We start from the raw sequence: 24,944 nt of genomic DNA, 5'->3' as shown, positions 1-24,944 counted from the left end.
TAGACTCCTTCCTAATCTCTGAAGAAAGTAAGAAGACACATAGCTGGGAACTCTATTTTAATTAACAGAGTTGTACACAAGGTAGTGTGTTTCTACGCTCTGCAACATACCTTGGTAACTTGATGAAAAATGCTTTTGTCTTTCATCCTCAATGCTCTATAAAGTAGGTCAAACACACAGGGTTTACTCTGGCTAGACACTCCTTTACACAAATCCTTAACAATGTCTTCAGTGACGGGATTTAAAACTCCATAGTTTTTTTTAATCAAGCATTGGAAGTATGAGGGAGATCTACAACATGTTAAAGTAATATGGCATGAGTGATGATTGGCTGAAATCATGTGGAAAAAGTTGCTTTGGTTTTGGCTAGGTTCTGCAAATAACAGTGTATGTATAATTAAACAATTGGGAGGTAAACTAAGCCACACAGGTATCACACACGCAGTAGACATTGGACGAGTCAGAAAACATAAAAAATCTTGCTATTCTAAAATCTCTGTTGCTCTCCACAGAAAAGCCATATTGCATACTGTAAAAGGTAAAGAACCAGTGTTTTGACTAAGACTAAAAAACATGTTATATATATTATTTTGCACATAAATAAATCTGTTGATTTGAATTCTGATATTTTCAGTAGAGACACAGTTTAGCACTTTAGTTCTTCCATAGTTACAGGAAATATTCATTCCATTCATTAATGGCTGTTGCCACTGAGTTCTGGCCCTGTGGTTCAAGTCTTTTGCAGCTCATCCAAAAGTCTGGTCCATGTTCTCTGTGCTGGCCGAGGAGACATCGCTGTGTGAGAGTTCAACAGCCTATTCTGGGATTGTAGAGAAATGCCATATCGCATTTGCCAATCCCCGACTGGACAAACTGTAATCAAACAGTCCGCTTTTCCAATTTGATTGTCTGGAACAAAACATGACTGAACTTGTGTGTAAAACTGCACAGCAACAAACTGGCATTGATGTTTGCACTAGGTCCTGCACATAAGAACATCTGCAAAGGGGCCCAGGAGGTTCTTGTTGAAGATGCACCTGACCCACACCAGGTAGGTGGTGAAGGGCTTAATGTTCTCTGAAAAAGTATAGTTCTGCTGGGGAAGGATATAAGGCATGTAGGTGTTCTCTCCCTGCTCCTGGATCCACACCTCGTACTTCACCTCTCTCACCTTCAGGTATTTCAGATTCCACGGGATCTGCCAGGAGACTGTGAGTTTAGCCTCATTACTGGTTTGTACTGAGGTCTGACACTGAGGTTCTCTGACCCGGCCAGGATGGACTATGCTGGCCACCTTCGACTTTTTCAAGCTGGGTTTTGTCTTCATGCCCTCTTTGAGGACTTCCAGAAAAGAGGGGATGTCCACCAGAGTGTCCTGGTAGATCCGGAAGAGCCACTCTGGATTACGGCAGCACAGGTGCCTGGGGACATCTTTGCTCGCCAGTATTCGCTCCTGCTCCTCTTTCTCCAAGTGAGCAATGCCCCCTTGTTCCCAGGGTCTGTCTGGGTGGGTGATGGTGTTCTCCTCCTTAGTGTTCCTCCAGGAGACATAGTGAAGGTCCATGCCTGGAAGAGAGGTGAGGGTCTTATATGGGGTGTACTGCTCTGGGTTCACAGCAAAGGGGAACAGCTCCACCACTGCGGCTCCTCTGGGGAGGAAGAGTGAAGTGATTAGCTGAGCTCCATGCATACTGACTAACATGGAAGCACCGCTGATCACCTGGACGATACTGGGGAAAGACTGGTCTTCCAGGGATACCGTGACCACTCTCATCTGGAACTCCTGGGCCAGCGCCATAATTAGCTCCGCTTCATTCAGAATCAGCCTCGTTGTTGAACGGCTGAACACAACAATGTATTCATCCTTTTTCTCTCTCTCCTTCTCATCCTCAGCACTCCCTCCATCCTTCTCCACCTCCTCCACCCTTGTGATGTTCATTTTCTCCATTAGTGCCGTGGCAAACTGTCGGATCTCGTTTCCCGAAACCAACATGTTGGCTTTGGGGCCCTGTGGCTGGACAAAACCGTACTGGTACCAGGTGGTCATCTTGGACAAGCCGATGTAAGATTTTGTGAAGCACATGAGCTTGCCAAAGTTCCTAAGCTGTTCTTTGAGCAGTGGCTGCTTGCTGCTGAGAAGTCGGTAGAGGTCAAAGTGGGGGCCTTCACCCCATCCCTCCATAAAAACCAAACGAGCCTCATCATCTAAGTCTGAATACTGTTTCATAGTATAGAAGGCTGGGAGCAGATCATCATGGAAAACATGCATTAGGTTGTCCGGATTAAAACGGTTTAGGATGAGTGTTACATCTGGCACGAATACAGGCTTGGGCATAAACTTTAAAGTAGCAGCTGGTAGCTCTAAAAAGTTGAAGTACTGGGTGTTGTGATCCTCTACTGAGGACAAATCCAGCAGGGCAGGTTGGAAGCGCCTTGACCCCAGGTTAGGCAACATGACAGAGGAATTGGAGTGGAAGAACACAAACTCCTCTGCCTCAGAGCAGTAGCAGAGGTAGTCAAAGCGGCAGATGCGGTCGGTGTGCATCTTGCCGGTGCAGACCATGCGGGTGCCGTGTTCCTGAAGAGCCTGCAAGGCAACATGGTAGTCAATCCGGGCCTGTGAGACTTCCTGGGACTGCCGTGTCATGTGCAGTTCTTCCTCCAGTAGGGCAGCATGCTCGCTTAGCTTGGAATACTTCCAAAGCAGAGCTGCAACTACGGAGACCAGCAGCCCGTTAAGGAGTGTGCCTACGCTCATCCTGCAGCCTGCCACTGAAGCCCGCATCACTGCTGCTGCTGCTGCTGATGCTTCTGGGGACCCACCTCCCAACTCCTGCTGACCTCCAACCTCAGAGGGAGGCGACGAGACATCCGCCGCCAGGCAAACACTAATGAGAGGGAGAGGAGGATGTAAAAGGGGGGGAAAGGAGAGGAAGCAAGGAAGGGAAAGAAGAAAGGACATCAGTTCAAGAACAAACAAAAGCAAACCAAAAAAACACAATAAAAAGTCTGAAGACCTGATCACCACTGCAGGAGACACAAAAGAGCACTGATATAACCAACAAATCAATAGCCGAGCCTATTATGCCGCAGTGCTCTTTATGTAAGTGATACAATCCAGTGATTCATCAGAGCAGGTTTCAGCTCTCACCTTTGGGAATAGCAGTTGTTTACCTTGGAAAACAAATGAGACATTTTTCTAACCTTACATCCCGTCACCTTCTCTGGGTATGTCGAGACAAATTGTACTGTGAGCAGGCACAGAGAAAAGAACAAGACTATTGCTCTCAACTCTACTCATCTGCATACTGAGAGAACAAGTGAGTCATTGAGACTCTAAATCAAACCAATGGTTAATGGCCAGCAGCTGCCTGCAAACACGAGGCAACTAGCATGCTAAATACCCATCTGAGGGATAGCTTAACTATCTTACAACAAAGGTTTCACATGAATTAATTACTTGCCATTTTATCCCCCACTTTTTGTGCATGAGGAGTATGCACGTGTCACTGTGCACCTACACACAGCTGAGAGGAGGGAGAGGGATGATCTTAAGTCTGTGCTTTGGTATCACATCCAACATGTGACAAAATGGGATTTAGGGAGCCACTCTTTCTCTGAAACTGGCCTTCCAGCAGAAAGTAAACTAAATCAGGTCAAACTAAACCAAGACAGGAGTCTAGGTGAACACACACACACTCTCACACTGCACAAATTCATGCGAGTAGACTCGAACAGCACACAGACACAAGCTTAAACCAGAAAATTTTATTCTTTCTGTGTGATTCTCTCAGTTTCACTCTATTCCCAGTTACCGTCTTACAGGATTTGCACTTAAGCTTTTTTGTTCCATGGTTACACCTTAGTTAGTTTGAGCTCTTTCTCCTTGCATGCCGTCTCTGCTCTGCAGGAGCAGAGCTGAGTCCCTGGGCTATTTTTGACATCGCTGCAAGTGCAATATGTCACTGACAACAGGGTCATGCTTTGTGATCAAACTCAGTGAATACACATGGGCAAACTATGGGCAGCTACAGTATGTTCAGCTGCTCCAGACAATGTCAGCTGAAAAAAAAACAAAAAAAAAACAATCTTCAAATACATAAAAAGATGGCGCTTAAATAAACCCTGAGCTGCCTCCATCAGGAGAGGAGTGACCTAGCCAAAGGCAGAAGAGGGCTACCAACTAGAGCAGCTACGATCACTAGCAGCCTCAGAGCAGGACAGCGCACCACGTGGGGCACAATGTCCCGCTACAGAGTCCAGTGCTGCAGCTACGGGTGAGTCAGACCAGTGAAACAGAACACACACTCATGAAAGACAAACAGGAACAGTCTCACATCAAACTTGCATCATTTAGGGCCAGGCTCTCAGGTTACAGACAAGAGAGGTGGTGGAAGGTGGATTTATCCAAACAGGCCCTTTTCTTGACATTTCACAGCAGGAAAAGCACAGAATCAAATAAATGAATGATTTAGCTGCTTCAGTTTCAGGGTCCTGGTCTTGTTTGTACTGGCTATCTGTCACACTGTTGGCTTACTGAGGCACTTAAATAGAGCACAGCCATTGTTGATGTTACTAGTAACACCTGTACTTTTCCTACTGAGGCAAGTCAAAATGTCTGCTGTGATGAAGGTGCTATATGCTGTTTCTCTGCATTACAGTACTGTTAATGGTAGTGGAAGTCCTCTACTAAAATAACAATCTGTAAGAGTTTTGTCACTTATTCCGTATCTCTGTGCAACAATCTGCTTGTGCCAGCACTGACCTGTAGCACTTAAGGATTAAGATCTGCCAAGCACCACAGCAGTTACATTACATCAGCAGAGTTCATTTCTATACTGAACTAATGCTGCAACTAAACATTATTTTCATTTATATCATTATGTCATCGTTTTGTTTATGACATGTCAGATAATGGTCCAAGATGTGGTCCTAAAATGTCTTGTTTTGTCCAAAACCTAAAGATTTTCAGTGAAACATTATATAAAAGGAGAGAGAAAAACCAATCCTCACATTTTCAGAGGCTGGAAGCATCAGAAACTTCTGGCATTTCTGGTTTAAAATCACTAATTGCTGCAGCTCTTCACTGGACCTGGTCAAGCTTTCAAGATTTGAAAACAACTGTAGGAAAAGTCAGAGAGATGAAGGCTGCTTTTGATCTGCTTTCAAATTAGCAATGCTACAAATAAGAAAAAAGAAAAAACCTTCTTTTTCCTCTACGTGACATGTTTTGTGCCCACCTCATTTTTTTAGTCTGAACTGTGAACCTTTCTTAACAGAATACTTCTGACCCTAACAGCCCCTTCACTTTTGACCTTACTGGGAAAACTGCCTTGAGTCAGGTAGGACTCACAGTAAAGATACAGCTATAAGCTATTCCTTCTTGAAAAGAGAGAGAATCAATTATTCTGTGTGCAAACAAATGCACTAAATTCAAAAAAGAAAGCAATGCAGCTCATGACAACCAGCAAGAAAAGATTTTTCTTCACTTACTCAAAAATCACTCGCTGCATAATAACCCAATAAAGAAAGCTTAATGTTATTTCCCATGACAGAATGTCATGAACAGTGGATGTGAGCCATAGCACCATAGACACCACACAGTATACTGTGGAATTGCCTTGATGCTGATGCAGCAACGAAATAAAGTGAAATGAAGTGTGAAGAGGAGACTGCTAGTGAGACGAACATTAGGCAGGCATCCTGCATGCTCCTTCAGTCCACAAGGACAAGGGCAGCATGAGGCTAAGAGTGCCAGCAGTGCTGCTTAATCCCTCTCACTGCACATTTACTCCCACAGGGACGCATGCGAATACCCTCTGCAATTTGCCCGAGCCAAGCAACCGAAAGCTTCAAAATGTCAAAGCCACTGCAAGACACCACAGCACGGCAAAACACCCTCATTTGCATGACCACATTTAACAGGCTACAAGCAGAGACCTGGACAGCGTGAGCCGCTTTCTGGTTTTGGTGGGTTATTTAAAACATGCAGGTTAAAATCAAGCTAAAACATGAGGGCACTTTTCTGAATCCGATGCCTGTGTGAGTAAGTATAGTCATTGAAACTGACCTTGAAGCTGTGCAAAAGTGTCTTGTATGTTGTCAGCAGTGTAAAAGGAGTGAGCTGAGACAATGTTCAAATTAAGGAAAGGTCACAGCAGTTCCAAATATAATCAAATGTTAGGTGAGATCCATCTCCTGAGCTTTGGTCTCAGATCCATGTTCTATTTCTGGCTCTATATGTTTTTAAGTAACCAGCTGATTGTTTGTCCCGACCCCTCCAGTCCAACACTTCCTCCAGCTGAACAAAGGGAATTCTCCTCTGAGCTCTAAACTGTCTACGCACAGTCTGTGTGATACAGGTCTGCTGAACCCCCCCTTTAATCCCATTTATATGAGAGTACTGTTCCAGGTTAATCGGTTATCGTTGCCATTCAGAGACCCCGAATGATCTGCAGTGCTAGTACTGGAGTATAGCCCAGCTATATGCCTACTTCTCTCACACAGTTGACCTTGGTTGTGCATGCTCTCTCTCTTACTGCCTTCATGTGCACATGAGGAATCAGGTTAGTTGGAGAAATTAGGTTAAGCAAGGAAATCAGAGAACATGTTTGCTCAAACTCATGTTTACATGCAGCAGTACATCAGATTACAACCCCATCCCCAGCAATAATTCACAAGTACTGGATGGCAGGCATATTTTAAGTGTGTTAGTAATGTATTGTGTGACACTGCCGCCCACAGAGTTTTTTCCTGGTCAAGGGATGGACTGAGTGAGCTCTCTGTTGAGAATTGACACATTTTGTTGTCACTTTAGTGGCTGAATTTTACAGATAGCCTTCTGTTAAGCTATGGAGACCGACTTCAGCTTTGGTCATTTCGCAGCGACAAATGATGATACTATCTTTCTTCTCTCAGTACTGCTGACAAAAGTCTTTGTCATGCGTTCCTGGTTTCCAGTCCTGCTGGAAACGCTCTGCATATGCACGACTAAGAAATCTAGGACCACATTCACAAAAGATCCTAAGGCTAAAAGTAGCTCCTCACTGGCTGAGTTGGGGAAACTCAGTTTTAGAGTTTTAAAGTAGCTCCTCAGTCTGAGAGAGGTTAGAGGTCCAGAGTTACTAAGACCATATCCTAGTCAGTATTGTGCTCCAGGTAATGCCTCCCATCATGTCAGTGCTTTGAAAAACTACAATAATAAGGAACTTAAAAACCATAAAACCACATTTTGATGGCAGCCTGGTTAATAAGGATTTGCTTCCTCGCCTCCTCTCTTCCTCTGTAATGCTGAGATTGTTCCCCTTCCGCCATTATGGAGCATCTTCCGATTCTTTAAATACACGTCAAGGAGATAAGGGGCGAGGTGCCAGTGAGGAAGGAGACGACTCGTTAGCATAATGAAAAGCAACCTCGGTCTGACCTGCAGCAACTCAAAAAAAATCCATCAACACCGGACATGACAGCTTGCATCCGCTTCTTGGCACAGTTTTCAACAACGTTTTACTTGACAGAGTACTCGTTCGCTTTGTCTGCCATGTGGTGCTGCGCAGGTAGTGTCCATTTATAAGAGCTTTTTCACAGGAAACCTGCTGCTAAAGTAGTTAGCTTAAAAAGCTATGCAGAGCTGCAGAACTGTTCTGTGTTTATCATGAGTGATCTGATTTAATATTAATGTGAAAATATTGATTAGTAGAGCATGTGCACTTCTGTACAGAAATAAATGGTGTCAAGTCAGGATCCATATCTGCTGTTTCTAAAGACACAGCAGCCCCAGTTAGTGAGCTCGTAACAAAACAGCTCTAACCCCCCCGTTAGCCTACTTACATCAACATTTGACTTTGTACTGACTATCATTGTCTAACAGGCAAATAATTACAAGAGATTTAATAAATGCAAGGGGTAGGGGGTAGTCAGAGGCTGATTTCAGTATGATGAAATGTATGAACTAGTTTTGACATCAATTTTCGTAACATTCAAATAAAAATTCTAAACCAGAGCTGAGCACACTCCACAACACACCACCGTCCCTCACATGCTGGTTCATCCGAGCACCACCGTAGGCTGCCAGGCAAGTTAGAAAACACGCAACCTTTTTGTACATCAGCATTTCTCAGCCCTTTAAACCTTGAGGCAGTCTGCCTACATGTACAACACTTTTCCTCCAGCTGCCTGAAATGCATGAAATAGCATACATACATGGAGCAAGACGTTTTCGTGAGTGCATCAATAAAAGATCATCTAGAGCGTTAATCAAGTACAATTAGCACAATGCTCAAAGCACAACACACATATTTGTGGTCTGACTTGGAAAACTGTTTAAATATGCACAGATGAATACATGCTCGAAGTAAGACGGCAAATGGATGCTGGAAAAATGCAAAAACAGGTCAATGATGAAGTCAATAACCTTGTCCTTTGCATAAAATCTCCCTCCTGTTGGTTTGAAACTGAGTTACAGGGTGACACCACATAATTGCATCATTAGAACAATGCTGAAAGAGGATTGCTTTCATTAGACATCTACTCACAGCCTCGTCTGTCCTGCTTCCACTTCCTAACGCTGGAGAAACCAGAGCAGCTGACTTCTCTAAACTCAAAAGCAAAACTCTGACAATTGTGCCATATCTGAGCATCTATGCCAGGAAAGGTTCAGTAGAGATCTTTTTGGGACAGGTGTCATTTTGAAGACAGGCTGAGACACCAGCATGAAGCCTTTCTGATCCCGACTGGACAAACACACCTTCGCTTAATGTTTGCTTCAGATTTTGGAACTGGAAAGACGCAGTGACTATTCTAAAAACACCAAGAGTTTCCACTTGGCACAAAGTCGTGTAAACTGTTAGAGAATATTGTACGTTAAACATTTACAGGATGTTTGTTAATGAAAAGCAAGAAGCTGCATAGGGCGCAACTTGTGTATTTCCAGTGGTTCCTAACTGTGAGGTTTGGTCATAACCGAGAACAAACTGGAGCCACACATCTCCACACACACGTGGTGATGCACACATAAAAGAATGGTGGTTCTTCAGTGATTCTTTGGGATATTATAGATATTATATATAGCTTTTGTTTAGTGAACCAAGCCAAACCAAGACTCTTTTGTGGAGCAGTTTATAGTCTAGCAGACAAGGCTTGAATAAATGCAGCTAATAAGCTAAATACCTTTTGTTGTTTTAGACCAGGGGTGTCAAACTCATTTTAGTTCAGGGGCCACATGCAGCCCAATTTGATCTCCAGTGGGCCGGACCAGTAAAATCACAGCATAATAACCTTTAAATAACGACAGCTCAAAATGTTTCCCTTTGTTTTAGTGCAAAAAAGTACAAGTACATTCTGAAAATGTTCACATTTAATGAACTCTTACAAATCATTATGAACAACCTGAAATATGTCTTCTCTGTAATTTTTGCATTTTGGGCCGTATGTTTGACACTCCTGTTCTAGACTGTCTGGTGTACAAACGTATATCTTTAAACTGTGTCATACAGATACAATACAGAACACCAACATGACTGAGCGGTGGCTCCAACAGCTTCCTGTGAAAGCATGATTTAACTGTGCATCTTCTGCATATCGGTGTGAATTGCTCATGAGTGTGTGTCGTCCTTTGGATCTCAGGAGTACGTCCACTGACCTGAAACTGACCATTTAATTCCTCATCGTCTTTAATAAAACCACACCACCCCTCGTGAAATGTCTGCCAGTCACCGCTCTCTCAGTGCTGCCTTCATGGCTGATACTGAAGCTCCAGCTTCCCCTGTGTTACTGGTTAGCATATCTGTTTGCTCTGGAGATGATAAGCACCCCAATGATGTGGTGGAAGGCGGTGCAGGGCAGCCTGGAGAGTCTAATGCATTTTAATGAGAATCCTGGAAAGTCAAAGCTAAGGGAGCTATGGGAGGGGGGGGGGTGGCTGTAGCCCTGCGCTGTGGCAGCTCATTCGGCCCCTGGTGTTCATCGTGCCTTGCAACTCACCAGCCCCCTCTGTTTGGAGTTAACCTCCCCTCTTTCTCTGCATTTCTTCCTCTTTCAAACCACCTCGGAGAGCCCCGACAAGCCTTTTATGGAGCTGAAAAAGAAAAGACGAACATCGGCGGTATCACTTTTTCCTCCTCCCTCCACCTGCTTTTCTTCCCCTTTGGCCGCTTGATTGCTGATCTCTTCTGGCCGTGATGATGCCTCCTTATTCCTTGTCATCTTTATTCCTGGACCAAATGTGGCCTGTCAGGTTGGATCAAGCTGGTTGGAGCTCAGTGTGGCACTGGGGAGAATTAATGGCCCAGCAGCCATTATCTGGCTGCACAAAGACAAGTCTCATACCCTTTCTCTCACTTTGCATCTCTTTCTCAAACATGTTTGGACAGACTGGCACATACACACACACACACACACACACACATTGTTGTGTTACATAAATGCAGTGCAATGCCATCCAGCCTGGTGGTGAAAAATGGACTTCATAATGACTGGCAGAGAGTGCTAGAAAATGCCCCAGCTCTATGTTAGACACATCACATGTCTGACTACTAGCCTATTGCAAACTGAGACTGATTACTCTCCTGATTGATAGCCTGCTACTTAACAATTCCATCCTCCTCTACATCATTCGTTAGCAGTGAACCACTATGGCTGCTGAAATACAGCAGACGCAGGTTTAAGACCAGGACTGCACACTACATTGTGTCGTCTCCCAAAGGACACAAGAGAAACCGAGGCTGATGTGGACAATCTGCAGACTGTGTGTGCGTGTGTGCGTGTGTGTGTGTTTGTGTGGAACTGACAGACGGACAAAGAAGAACAAAGTGAGAAGGACATCCTCTAAAAACACCGCAGCACAGCACTTCAGGACTGCCCCAGGACAACAGGCAATATTCCAGAAAGGGACAGAAATAGAACACCGTGGCTGGATGTACTCTTGAAGATACATGCAAGTGCTCAAGGTCTTAAGTTGCTGTTCCCATCCGTTTTGGAAAAAACTTGAGAATTCAGAAGGATTTTCATGTTGTTAAAGTTTGCGTAGGTGTCAGGTGCTTTGTGTAGGTGGGGAACACGTGTGTCAGAGGAGAAGAGCACCTGCTGAGCGTCCTCTGGTGCACAAGTGGCTGCAAATGACGACATGTTTGCACACTTTTCTACGCGTATACTCTCATGTCCGCACGTCTCACATGGACACAGGGGGGGGTGACGGACTTTATGTAACACAGTCCCTGGGGGCAATGGTTTGATATTAGCCTGATGACAGACACTACACTGTGGCTGCTTGAGACGGCGTTAGCTTTACAGACTGGAAGGACGAGCCTCTTCACAGCTCTGAGTCCACGGCGTATTAAATCAGAGTGTTTAATGTTAGAAGCTTAAAACGATGTTATCGTGTGCTTAAATGTTAAGTCGTAGATTCTGACAACTTTGCTCACCAGCTGTCATTTACAAGTGACAACTGTCAAGCTATCTGCTAGCTCCTGTGAGGCCTAGATCATTTGTGTACAGAGACATTTGCCACTCTGTTGGTTTTTTCCCCCTCAAGACCAGGCTGATGCAGAGAGGAGAATTTGGTTTTACAGACACTGATGTCATCTGGTGCTGGATACAAGATGATGTGATCTTCAAAAAAATAATCCCAATAAATGATTAAATGATAAATGGCTCCTAAAACAAACCTGATAAAGAATCTCAGGCTAATATCAACAACATGAAACCAGTAGAACCAGGACAATGCTGCTTTTCAGTTCAAACAGGGACATCAGGTCTGATTTGTCCCCTTTTTGTGGCTTTAAGCAGAAATATTCTGAAGCAATAATTTCTAACCTTCACCTTGAAATGTAGCCTGATATATTTGATATTTTTGGTATCTTCTGAGGCTGTGGGATCTCAACTAGAAGTTCTAGTCGTGTTCTGTGGGTTTGAACATGTTTGGCTGCACAGCTTGAGTTCGTAATGCCTGACTCAACAGGGCATCAGTGAGGTTTGAAGAGGTTCAAACAGCCAAATTACCTCAAAATAATAATTACCCCCTTTACAGGTGAATCTGAACAGATAGTTTATTTGGACGAACTGCGCCCAAAAGCTTGAAAACCATTTCACAGGATGATTACATTGGCAAAGACAATTCAGTTGAGAATTCAGTTTAACTGGATGGGTTTTGCTAGAGCCAACACTAGATTTAAGGGTATAGTCCTGCGTCGGCATATTTGTGAACCTACATAGGCTTTAGGCGCATGGGTGGCTAGCCTCGTTTGGGACTGTGTTATCCACTGTGTAGCACAGACACGCTAAGAGAAGTTAACCAGACATACATTTGGCAAACCAACCCCTTAGTCCTCATCCATTCAGTCTTTTCTCTAGCAAAACCAAAAAATACAGTTTGAAAACACTTCCAATAAAGCGTCAGTCTCACCTTTGTGCCTCTTGTCTTGACTACGTTTTCTAGTGCAGCATCATCTTTGTGTCATTGTGTTGCACCAAGCTGTAATGGGCTCATTACTGCCCCTTAGGCTGCAGGGCAGAAAACACCCCCACCCCCAACGGCCCCAAGGGGCAACAACGAGCCTATTTCACACTCGAGAACCAGTTTCCACGAGTGACTCAAAGCTGAGATTTAAGCTTCATTGGAAGTGTTTTCAAACAAGAGAAAAGACTTCAAGGATGAAGACCATCTGGTTTATTTTGCAAATACAGATCTGATTACTGCAACGGCTGAGGCAGTCCCAAACAGGACTAATAACAGCACAAAGCACCAGAGGGTGGCACATTTACCAACCGAGATACAGAGTAAAAGACAGGAAAAAGTGAAAGTGGACATCAATTAAAGCAACTTGTTTCACGCAGAAACAGACACGGCCCAGAATGACAACAGTCTGTTATTAGATGCACCTCTTTTAGTTCCTTATTGAGGTCATTGTGCCAGAAAGCCTGCCTTGCTTTGGTCTCACACAACAGGCTGAGGATTTGAGGCACACAGGCTCCTCCACAAACCTCTTGAACTATGATCACCTAAAAAGGCCTTTTCACGGTATAAATCAGAGACGTGTGTGTGTGTGTGCACCTTTGCAGAGGTAGGCTATGCTTTGAGACTTACCCCAACGCAGAAGCTGTTCTCTAAGAATGTACTGAACTCCATACTGTGTCTGCATGCATGCTGTGACACTTGAAAAGCCATGCAAGTCAATTCTCAGTTAGGGGATGTGCAGATGCCTGAATATCAGTTATTTCTTAGAGTTGGGAGTACAAGCATATTTTGCCCTGGCAAGAAAATACAACAGTATTCACAGAGGAGGATCCAAACTCATCCTTTCCTGCACAAGTCAGCGTTTCAGTTTTGTGGAAAGTTAGAAAGAATGGCTTTGAATTATTCCCAAAGACAAGAGCAGAAAAGCAGATCAAAGTGACAGTATAATGGGGCCAGTTCTGGGTCTGTAACACAAAACCCTGTGCAATGTTTCCACTCATATCAGACTTAAAAAAGAAGGCAAGGAAAACAAATGAAATGAACATTACCTTAATACTTCCTACAACGAGCCAACGCATATCAGAGACAACAAGGAACAGATGAGAATTGGCCTCTTATAACTTTGCAACAGCCCTAATTTTGGGGTCAAGACCCACATTTGGATGTTAGTGGGACTCAAATAAATCACATCAGTACTAACTGGACTATTCTAATTACAGGAGATTTCAAGTTTTTTTCCATAACTGTAGATCTTATTTGAGTTAAAGGACACACGTTGATGGCGGACCACGTAAAGAGCTTGACGGTAGTTTAATTTTCACAGCACACGTGTCATTATTATTGAGACCAGGAGACGACAACAACTCAGACTGTTTAAAGGCACTGATACACATCAGGGAGCTGGACACACACACACACACACACACACACACACACACACACACACACACACAGGCAGGTGCATCCACTAAGACTCAATTTATTCATCGTTTTATTTGTGGATTGGAGTTTAAGTACAATCATTTGAAGCAAATATCCAGTGTCTACACACTGTGCTGCTCTTAACAAACTGATGAATAGAAAAGAGGAGTATAAATGATGAATCATATCTTTTCTCAATGAAGAACACTGCTGTTCATACTAATAAGATAACTGCTTTCCAGCTTTAACACACCCTGTTAATAACTAGCCCGTCACGTGCTACACATATAATGCAAAAGCACATATCTAATGTAGTTTTTAATGACATATGACATATGAAAACGTATTAAAGTGTATTAAAATTATGTAAATGATGTAGTCAAGTGATATCCATTCATAGCATAGACCTGGACATGGGGAATAAACCGTCTTCTTGGTTGCACTGTTGACAAATACTCATTTTAAGTGTATTTCAACAGATATTTTTAGAAGTGTGTGATACTAACAGCACTTAACAAACGAAAGGACGTATAGAGGAAGTGGGTGATTCCTTATCCAGACAAGCTCTTGCTGCATTTCTACACGGATCTATAAGCGCATATTGAACTCTAAGTGTGTGTCAGCTGGGAGCCTCGTTCCTCCGAGGTGCCTGCCAGACACACTGGGCTCTGAGATAAACCTGCAGCTGCAAAGGCAAAGCCGGTCTGCAGGAGCAGCCCTCCTGCTTCCACATCCACAGATAAAAAACAGTCGCTGTGCAGTATTTCTTACCTCAGGTCTCAGGGAAAATGTTGCTTTTGTCTGTGAAGACACTTGAGAGGTTAGCTCATTTCGGCAGCATCAGTGTTTTGCAGAGACGGTCCTGGACAGGAGCACCGGACGTGGAGAGAGCAGGAGAACAGTGGCGGATACCGGGACTGTCGGTGAAAACACCGCCGTGTTCAGTCATTACATGGTCCGAGACGCAGCCGGGGCTTGTCGGTGTTGTTTACCAGCTAGCCTAGCTGTCAGAGCGGCAGAGAGGGAGCAGCTGCCTGGAGACCGACTCCACACTGCCGAGTCCAGTCTCCACCTACCGCCCTGCCAAATCCCGCGCTCAAATCTCGCGATGACACACGACCTCTCTAGTAGTCACATGTGCACTGGAGGATTATTGCATCTTCTGTTTAGGCTATTTATAAATCCTCAATAAAGCTGCACTTTATGTATGTAGATATTTATACATATCTGTTTTATTTTCTGCTGGAAGAACATTTGGTGGAAGAAGTACTCAGATCTTTTACTTAAAGGTTGCACATTATGCAAAATCATCCTTTTGATGTTTTATCACCTGGCGTGCCTACAGGCTGCCAAACTATGAGAAAAGGCCGTCCTTTCTCTGTTTCTCCATCTTTCAGTAAATGTGTGTGTGAAAAATATTTTGGCTCCCCTTATGATGTCATAAGGGGGATATGTTGAGCATGTGACCTCCTCCAGCCCCTCAGCAGGCCGACAATCTCCATATTTCCGCCATCGTTTTTTCCTCATTTATGCCAGACAAGAGCAAAGCACGCAGACTGTTCTGTTCTTCAGAGGCTGCACACAGCTGCCACGTCTGCTGTGAGAAAAATAATGTGCTTTTTGAACATTAAACCATGTAAACCTGTTCTGGTAGGTAGGACCTAGTTGAAGTTTGAACTTCAAAATGAGCAGAATATATGGGAGCGCTGACTAAAAGTTATTTACCACACTGTAAAAATACTCTTACAACTGAAAGTCCTGGATTCAAACGCTTATTCAAGTAAAAGTACAAAAGTATTGCATCAAAATATACTTAAAGTGTCAAAAGTACTCGTTATACAGAATAATATATTTTATGTTATTCGAATTATGATTATTGATCATTAATGTGTTCATGGCTTTAATGTTGCAGCTAGTAAAGGTGGAGCTCATTTTATTTTATTTATATATATTATACACAGCTTGTGTCCTGTGAATGTGTCCTGGGGACTGATCCTCATTGATATAATGATATCATCATTTATTCATCGGTTATATTTTGTATTGCTAATCCGAATTTGCAAAGTAAGTAGAATAAATAATAAATGAGGTAAAAAATACAATGTGTGTCTCTTAAATGTGATGTACTAAGCATAGTGCTTGAGAAAATGTCAGTGGTGGAGAGCAACTAAATCTGGGGTATTTATACATTACTTAGTATTTCTATTCTCTGCTACTTTATATTCTTACTTTATATTTTTTTTGTGTAATATTATGATTTTGTAGTGGTAAATACTAACATTATTACCCCTGAGTGAGTACTTCTTTCCCCACAGTGATAAAATAATAATCCAGTAACATGCAGTAGAAAATAAAATGTGATACATAAATATATGAGTAAATGTCATGTTCTTTTGAAAAGTGAAGTGTCTCATTAAGCCATGACCGTGTGAGAGTGAGGCAGCGTGCACAATACCAGGACCCTGAAACTGAAGCAGCTAAATGGAATTCAGCCAAAACTAATTTTATCATTTACACCTGTGCTTTTCCAACAGAAGTGCAGACGTTAAATGGGGTCACAGATGAAGTCAATGTCGTGAATATCGCCTTCATCCTTTAAACATAAAGCATGTTTGCAGAGAGCAAAATTAAGTTAAAGAAGAAAATCAAAGGATTACACTTGATACTGTGATTTAGATTCATTAGGATAACTTAAAGTGAAGGATTGTGACTTTTCCTGATGTTCTTGAGTGAGCTCAGTGAAGGGAAAAAGCGTAAATCTATTAGTCCCAGAATTGAATGGTCCATGCAGTAATGTGATGCAGATTTAATAAGCTGGTCATTAAGCAAACAGCACCACCACCACCACCAACAACAACAACAACAAACTACTCTAGATGTCATCAATCACACAAACTCTCCAGAGAAGCAAACTGTGACTCCTGCTCAGACATATAAGTGCACATTTAGGAACATATCAAATATAAAGCAACACCCCCATCTTCAGTTTGAAAAGAGAAAAGCAAGCGACACTGGCAGAATACTGTGGTTATTTTAGTGCATAATAGATGGATGACAAATGAAAGGATATAGATAAAACAATAAGTGTGTTGGTAAGTTATTTGTCTGCAACGAGCCTCCAGAGCAGCTTTACTACTGGGGGGACGAACACCATTCTTCCAAAAGATGACGAGCCCACTGCCACCAGAATAGAGAAACTTCAGTCATTACACACATATACCTCAAACCTCATTCATCACTGACACCAGGAGGAGACCTTCATGTGAAGCAAACTGTGCTTTTCCGAATTAATTTTTTCTTCCAGTGGGCTTTATATTGTTTGCGAGTATGTGCTTTGTGGTTGTATTTTCTTTTTTCTGTACTGTTGTTGATGTAAAGCGCTTTAAAACGTGTGTTAATTTAAATAAAGTTGTATTTGCTTGCTTACTGTAGCCACTCTAATGCTGTGAAAAAGACCTACTAGTCAAATCTCTTTATATTTTCCCACAATCAGTAAATAAATTGTTAAGTTAAGTACGTTAGCACTTACTGTTGTGAGGAAACGTGGTCATGAAGCAGACAACTGAGACATGGGTGCAGGCTGGGGTGTTTTCTCAGAAGGCCACAGCTGAGGAAAAGAGAGGCTCTGTCATCATCTCCTCAAGAAAACCAGCATCCCATCAGAAGAGGAGCAGAATATTCAGATAAGCCAAGTACGGGTCAGAACAGCCTGTGAGTCACTAGGTGTCACTGCACGCCTTTTAATGGGAGGACCGAGCAACAGTGACACCAGGCAATGGATCCAATGCACAAAAGCGTGGGCTGTGTAGACCTTGTGCTGTTAAACACAAATATTTAAGGATGATCACAACATCAAGAGCTGTCGGATTTTGTTGCCTTGTCTTAAATTATAAAATAGATTGGATGCAAAATGCAAAAACACACTCAGTTGAAACTCTCCCGTTCTTTGGGCTGCCACACCTTCATCGATTAGATTCTTGTTGTGCGTATGTTATTGATTGTTGTGTGAACTGAATAATGTTTCAGCAGCCTGTCTCAATCAAAAGACTTTGACGTCAGAGTTGAATGCGGTTGGTGATGCTCTTGTGCTGCCTTAACGGGGCCTCGTAAGATCCAGACTCTGTGCTCCCACATTGAGAATGTGTGCAACTAGCTCTGTTGTTTTGGTTTTGTCGGACAATGACATCAAGAGTAAACAGAAATTTTTTTTCCTTCTTGCTGCTGTTGGTTATGAAAAAAAAAAAAATCATAAATGTATTAAACATTTGTAATGCAACGAATCAGTGCATGATGTTTTATGGCTCTGATGGCATTTTTTTTCTTTTAAACATCATCAACTAAAAAACAGGCATCATCATTGTTACACCAGTATTCCAAACTTTTCAAATATTTCAGCTTCAAACCTATATTTATTCTACCATTGCGTTGACTGTACTTTATATATATGTTTATTTACTCCCTAAAGGCTTTGCTATTTCTTGTGTGTGCTGCAGATAAAAATGACAAATAAAGAAACTGACTTGGATAAACACTAGATCTATAATCATCTATATATCTATATAAAAATAATTTCCAAGCAGCATACCTCAACAACAAGAAAAAATCACTGTATATAATTTTTATAATTTAAGGATTGAAAGATGTTTAAATAATCTTTAAATGCCACAAAGCTTGAACCAACTTTAAAATAATCTACATTTGTGGATATAACATACACACACACACACACACACACACACACACACACACACACACAAACACGCACAAATTCAACAACTTTGTTTTGCATAAAAATCCCCAAACTTAATTTATCCTGGTTTAAGTATATGTGTCGTTAAAAATCCGACGCTTTCCCCCAGCACCTGAACGTAGCATCGCAGCCCCACCGCCTTGGGAGGAAACAACGGCTCCGATCAGGGCTGCCGCTGCCAACGATGCAATGCCTCGTTTCACGGATGAACCCTGGGCATAGGCACCTCGAAGAGGCGGTGCCATCCTCGTCCTCTGTGATAATTTGCGATAAGCTTCAGCAGAGAGCACCCGAAGGACCCGAGGTAACCCGGTGAAGCCCGGACTCCGGGCTTTATGTTTACCGAAGAGAAGCTAGAGAGGTGAGCCGAGCGAGCCGTAGTAACTTTAGCTTGCTACATGCTAACCGTGGCTAGCTGTGTGGTATTTAAAGCAGCACCTGTGTACCTGTGTGACCAGCGGCTAAATGCGTCTGCGTGTAGATTATCGGCCGGGTGTGTTTGTGAATTAGCCGGACTCGTTGTTCCCTGAAAGACCCACAGCAGTTAACGCCAGTCAGCCAGTCAGCTAACGTTGGTTAATCAATGAACAACGAGCTAGCCCCCGGTAACGGCAGGCTAACGTCAGTTGTCTGTGCTACCGCTGGGCCCGTTATGCAGCTGACTTCTGGACCAGCCTGTCAAACTCAGTCGTGGCAGCAGAACAGCTCTCTGTTCGCCCAACTACTGGAGGCATTTTAGCCCAGTTTTACTTGGTTAAGTGTAGCAGCAAGAGGCAGCACATCAGAGTGAGTTAGCTAATGTTACTGCAGCGGGCAGCCTGTCAAAACAAGCCCGACTACTCCTCTGAATATTCAGCTACCTGGAGGTTTCTGTATGAGGTGTTTATGTGCCAGCCTACACATGATCTGTGCTCCAAAAGTCTTTCCTCAATGCACTCGATGGAGCTTATTTCATTCTGTTGTGAATCCAAGTATTATGCTGCTCAGTGCTTAACTCTGAGTGAAGGAGGGGACAGTTGCATTAGTGCTTAGTTTATGTTTATTGTTCTCATTTATGTCTTTTTCAGTTTAATGGTCAACCATTCCCTTTTAATGTAATCAGTGGTTATAGAAGCTTTAGTCATTCTGTGTGTCTTATGTCTCTTAGGACGCTGGAGCCATGGGTTTCTCCTTCAGCCTTCGATGAATTGATCTAAGCTGAACCCACACGACTCAGCCAACCAGCCCCTGCCCACAGCGGGGGCCCCCCTCTCCCCATCGCCCTCTCCAGCTATGGCAGGCTTCAAGCGGGGCTATGATGGCAAGATCGCTGGCCTGTACGACCTGGACAAGACGCTGGGCCGCGGCCACTTTGCCGTAGTCAAACTAGCCCGCCACGTCTTCACTGGGGAGAAAGTGGCGGTGAAGGTGATCGACAAGACTAAGCTGGACACCGTTGCCACAGGCCACCTTTTCCAGGAAGTCCGCTGCATGAAGCTGGTCCAGCACCCCAACATTGTGCGTCTGTATGAAGTAATCGATACCCAGACGAAGCTTTACCTCATCTTGGAGCTAGGCGATGGAGGGGATATGTTTGACTACATCATGAAACACGAGGAGGGTCTGAATGAAGAGCTGGCTAAGAAATATTTTGCCCAGATTGTCCATGCTATCTCTTATTGCCATCGGCTGCATGTGGTGCACAGGGACCTCAAGCCAGAGAATGTGGTGTTCTTCGAGAAACAAGGGCTGGTCAAGCTCACTGACTTTGGATTCAGTAACAAGTTCCAGCCGGGGAAAAAGCTGACAACCAGTTGTGGATCGCTGGCATATTCTGCACCGGAAATACTACTGGGTGATGAGTATGATGCTCCAGCCGTAGGTATGCAGAACAAGTAGGCTGATGAATGATGCTAAAGTAATGAAATGAGTCACACTGTTAATTAGAAAATGACAGCAGTACCGGGCAGGATGTGAGCTAGATCTTTGCTTTAGCTCATTTCTGAAGGTCTGGTGTTTTCCCACAGGCACAGTTGTTATTTTATTTTGTATCATCCATTGATTGTTTTAGGTTGGATTGATCAGACTTGTTGCCTGTGGCATCAACACAGTGTCCAGTTCTCTGTATTAATGCCCCCGCTTCTTAGAAAGCATGTTTCTGTGTCAGTAGGCAGCCTGTTGGCATCAAACTAGACATAATATCTTTTTCAAAGCCACATTAAAAACCCAGCTTCAGCACAGTGGTGTAATTAGGTTGGCATTGTGGCTAGCACCTGTTTCACACATTCTTGTCACACCTTGCTGTAACACCTTGGCTGTTAGTTTGCTTACAGAGCCTGAACACGTGTTCACCATGGCCTGTTTTTGTGTTCAGAGAGCTTCAGGCCAGAACAACTATCAATCATGTGCCAGGGTCCTGTGCAACACAATATGCAGAGGTGGACTTGTTTTACATATGATGCTGTGTCCCAGTAGTGGTATGCTGCTAACAGTACTTGACACTGATCATTTTGCAGACTGCCATAGGCCATGTGCTACAAGGTCAGCTTCTAGTACTGATGTCTGTGGGTGTCCCATTGCACTAAATTAACTGGCTCATTGATTTTCTATGAGGGCTGACGGAGTGCAGACAGGCAGATAGTGTGTCCTTCCATGACAGATATGACATCTTTCACATCAGGTGGCTGCGATGATGTCTAAAACAGCTCTTGAATCAGATAATGCGATGTGCCCAGTTAAGCTTGTTTTTCGGGCCCGTGCGGTTTCTCCAGTCGAGCTAATCTAGAAGGAGTCCGAAATCGGTCTCACGGTTGTTTTTGTGTTTAGAAAGTCCTTTCAAAGGCAGTCAAGTAGGTGTTATTAGCTTCCCCTTTTTTCGTCACGGTTCACACAAGTTCAAGAGGTGCAGCAGGAGCAATGAGGAAACTGTGGTTGCTCTGACTGAACTTTACACCCATACACACACTCTCACTTGTCCTAAGAACTTTGATGTTTTGTTTTCACCTTGGACAGTGAAGGAAGATGTATATTACTGTGCAGCACTGCTCTGTACTGTTTGAGCTATATTCATAATGGTTGTTTCTTTATGTCGTACGGAGGGAGGTGAAGAAGGTGAAATACCTTGAAACATGAAAACAGTGAATGAAAGGCTGGTTATGAATGCGAGGTCTTGCTGCTGTTGGCTGCATGTGGTGCACCTGAGGGTCAGTTCAAGGCTGGTTAAGCGTACTAACCAGTAATATGAGCTGTGTAGAACTGGATTTTGCTGTTATATTTTTCTTTTATGTGGAGTTTTTTTTTTTTTTTCCTAATGAACAAGTTCCTATTTAGGGACCAACACTACAGATATGATTTCATAATGCAGGGTGCAAGTAGAAAAGAGCTTGAACTAGTGGCTTATTAGGTCACTGAAGTTCCAAGATGTGATAAAATCCTGTAAATCCTTTTTTATGTTGTCAACATGCTGAAATTACAAAATCAAATTTGAACTGAGGAGCCTTAAGCAGCAATAACTTAACTCTATTAAGCCGTTAGCCAAGTAACCTCGAGTCTGATTTTGGTTTTGTTGGTTGGCTCAGATTCAGGTGTCTCCGACTGCGTGAGCACTGAGATCTACTGTGATGCTTTTATTTGAACTCTGTTAGCCACGTCAGATTTTTCATTATTTTTTTGACTTGTGAGAAAACTCCCAAGCTGGAAAGCAAGTTTTCAAATACAGAGATTCTGACATTTACGCAACTAATGTCACAATGTTTTTAAAAATTTGGTGAAACGTTTTTAAAAATGGGCGCCCTTGGCTCGTCCTCCCCCAAGGTTTGGGTTCTATTTTTAGATGAATAATAGTGTTTGTTTGGGGGGGGAATAAGATATTCATATTCCTTAAGTTAGGACATTGAAAAAGTAAGGTTTCTGGTATCAAAACTAGTGAATCAACTGTGTCAATGAAGTATTTACTTTATAATGTTCAAAACCGTTTCCTTTACTTGGGCAAAAGTGTGGACACCATAAAAGCCATACACAGTTTACTTAATATGCTCATCACATGGACAAAATCTTTTGTTTGTCTTTTCTGGTTTTATACAGCTCTGTATCAGTATCAGTGCTCTACACTAGAGTCCTAGCCAAACATTTTACCCTACAGGCTTCTGTAAAAGACATGTACCATGACACACAGACCAGTGTGACGTCACATAGTTATGTTGTGAATAAAGGCAGTGGTCTTCATCGTTAAAGAAAAATGTAATTTCCTAATTCTTGAGACTAGCGATTATTTTCATCGTCAGTTAATCTGTCAGTTACTTTCTTGATTAATCGAGTAGTTGTTTGGTCCATAAAATGTCAGAAAAATGTGGATCAGTGTTTCCCAAAGCCAAGACGTCATCCTCAAATGTCTTTTTGTGTTTGTTTGTTTGTCCGATGGAAGATATTCAGTTTACTGTTGTGGAAAGCTCTAGTTTGTTGAAGTAGTTGGAAATTGTTTATCTGTTCACCTGACCGGCTGCATTGTTGAGGTCAGATCAGGATCCATCAGTTATCTTATTCTTCCCAGTATTAAACTGTGCTCCAGGGCAACTGCAGATACTGCAGAGGGTGTTTATGAGCAGGGTCTTGAGTATCCAGAGCATTATCGTATACCAACATCTGCACTGGTTGTGTTAAGAGGCTGTTTGCCTCTGTGCACTCAGAATTACTGATAGTCACTGTGTGTATGCAGCTCACTGTAGTTTATTGTGCTGAGTAGGGCTGTTTATTGGGCTCAACAATATGTGCGCTCTACCAGGTGGCTGTAGTGTGTAATACACTTCCAATATAGTCATTGAGAGTAATTATAGTATATACTACAGGAACAACAACTCTGGCCCTCTGCAGTTGTTGTTCCTGGAGCCATCAATGGTTGCTCTCCGGTCTGGCTTCAGATGCTGTGGTCAGAGACATTAGCCTTGTGTGTCTCTGAGAATGAGTGCAATGAGATGAAAGTGTGTATTGTTTGCATATTGCAGCCCAGGCAACTGAAAGGTTAATTTCTGGTGTACGAGTGGCATTCTCAAAGGAGAAAAGTCCACTTTATCTGCAGTCTCTCACTCAGAGCCAAAACACGTTTGTGTTTTTAGGTATGTTTGAGAGATGGAAATGAAGATCAACTGTACAGTACAAGTTAGAACCACATTCTGTGTCTTTGCATTTCTTCTTCATATAAATGACCGTGGAGGCAGGATAAAGTGCAGTGCAATCACCGACAATCAGTAGGTTCATTACAGAGGGTTTGATGTACCAACTGATAGTGGAGGCAGGTTAAAGCTCGTTTTAAGAGGCTCCGCAGGCTCTGATGTAGGCACTCTTTAACTGATGGAAAGCCCTCGACTTACAAAAGCCTGCCTGTCTACAAGTAGCCATTGATGACCCGTATCAGCCTATTAACAGGGCTGTGAGCCTGTGCCCTGCAGAGATATTTGGCAGGCCTTGGCAGCTGCATCACAAGGGCATCAGAACGGTTTCTCCCGACAGCAGCTAGAGGGGCTCTTAATTGCAGTCCTGGTTACTGTCGCCTGCTGCCTGTAGATGGGAAGAACAGTTAATCCATGCTTTTGTTTGGACTGGGCCAGCAGCAGAGGATGAGAGTGAGGCAGGATGCAGCGATTACACAGTCCCATGTTGACATAGACTGGCTCGCTTTGATTATAACTCGTTCATCTGATTCTCACCACTGGAACAAAGACCAACTTTCTCATTATCTGTACCATTTTCCTCCCCAAATAAAATGTTTGTAAGTGTTTCTGCTAGAGTCGGGTACCAGTCATAGCTTACGTGATTACTTATTTGGAGGATGTTTAGAGATCCAAAGATGTGCAGACAAATTGCCTGTGTGAGCGATTAATCTGGACTGCCTATTACATAAATCATGGACCATTTTGACCCAGTGTTTCAGATGTGGTAAAGGGCCAGGGTCACAGTAAGGCCTCAGTGGCCCTGCTGGCTTTTGTTTCATTACCATCAAAGTATGTCCAATGGAAACAAGAGAGATGGAGTATATGCTGTGTTCACACTACAGTTGTTTCAAAATCCTAACCAGTTTTGAAATCTGGTTGCATCACACACGAGGACAGTCACACTTGTTCCTCTCTCTAATCTCAAACATGCACACACTACAATTTTTTTTAAATAAGGGTATGGTTAAGTATATGATTAAGATTATCATGAGTGAGCAATGGACCACCTCGCATGATCTCAGGCGATCACATAAGGAAGCAGATGTAAACAGAATGCCAAAGCTTTGTAGTGAGAAAATACAAAAGCAGAAGACTAAACGAGCCTGGGTGAAGAAATGGTCACGTAGTCGTGGTCAAC

General features: G+C 43.1%; 2 protein-coding genes across 2 annotated transcripts in view; one reads left to right on the top strand and one right to left on the bottom strand.

The window, feature by feature from the left end:
* Positions 1-319: 319 nt before the first annotated feature.
* pomgnt2 (protein O-linked mannose N-acetylglucosaminyltransferase 2 (beta 1,4-)) lies at positions 320-14,722 on the bottom strand. Its single transcript, XM_070835826.1, has 2 exons — positions 14,642-14,722; positions 320-2,888 (listed from the first exon to the last, which is right to left on the bottom strand). Exon 2 carries the CDS (start codon positions 2,783-2,785, stop codon positions 977-979), a length of 1,809 nt encoding a protein of 602 aa, XP_070691927.1. The 5' UTR covers positions 2,786-2,888; positions 14,642-14,722; the 3' UTR covers positions 320-976.
* A 4,079-nt stretch (positions 14,723-18,801) lies between these two features.
* Positions 18,802-24,944, top strand: part of snrka (SNF related kinase a) — a 44,078-nt gene continuing 37,935 nt past the window's right edge. The window contains exons 1-2 of the mRNA XM_070835534.1: positions 18,802-18,981; positions 19,768-20,481. Of these exons, the coding sequence (XP_070691635.1) occupies positions 19,893-20,481 (589 nt within the window). The 5' untranslated portion in view covers positions 18,802-18,981; positions 19,768-19,892. The remainder of the gene's footprint in view (positions 18,982-19,767; positions 20,482-24,944) is intronic.

The sequence above is a fragment of the Pempheris klunzingeri genome, chromosome 8, assembly GCF_042242105.1.
Source record: "Pempheris klunzingeri isolate RE-2024b chromosome 8, fPemKlu1.hap1, whole genome shotgun sequence".
NCBI lineage: Eukaryota > Metazoa > Chordata > Actinopteri > Acropomatiformes > Pempheridae > Pempheris > Pempheris klunzingeri.
The sequence above is the reverse complement of the archived record's forward strand: the minus strand, read 5'-3'. Positions and strand labels throughout refer to the sequence as shown.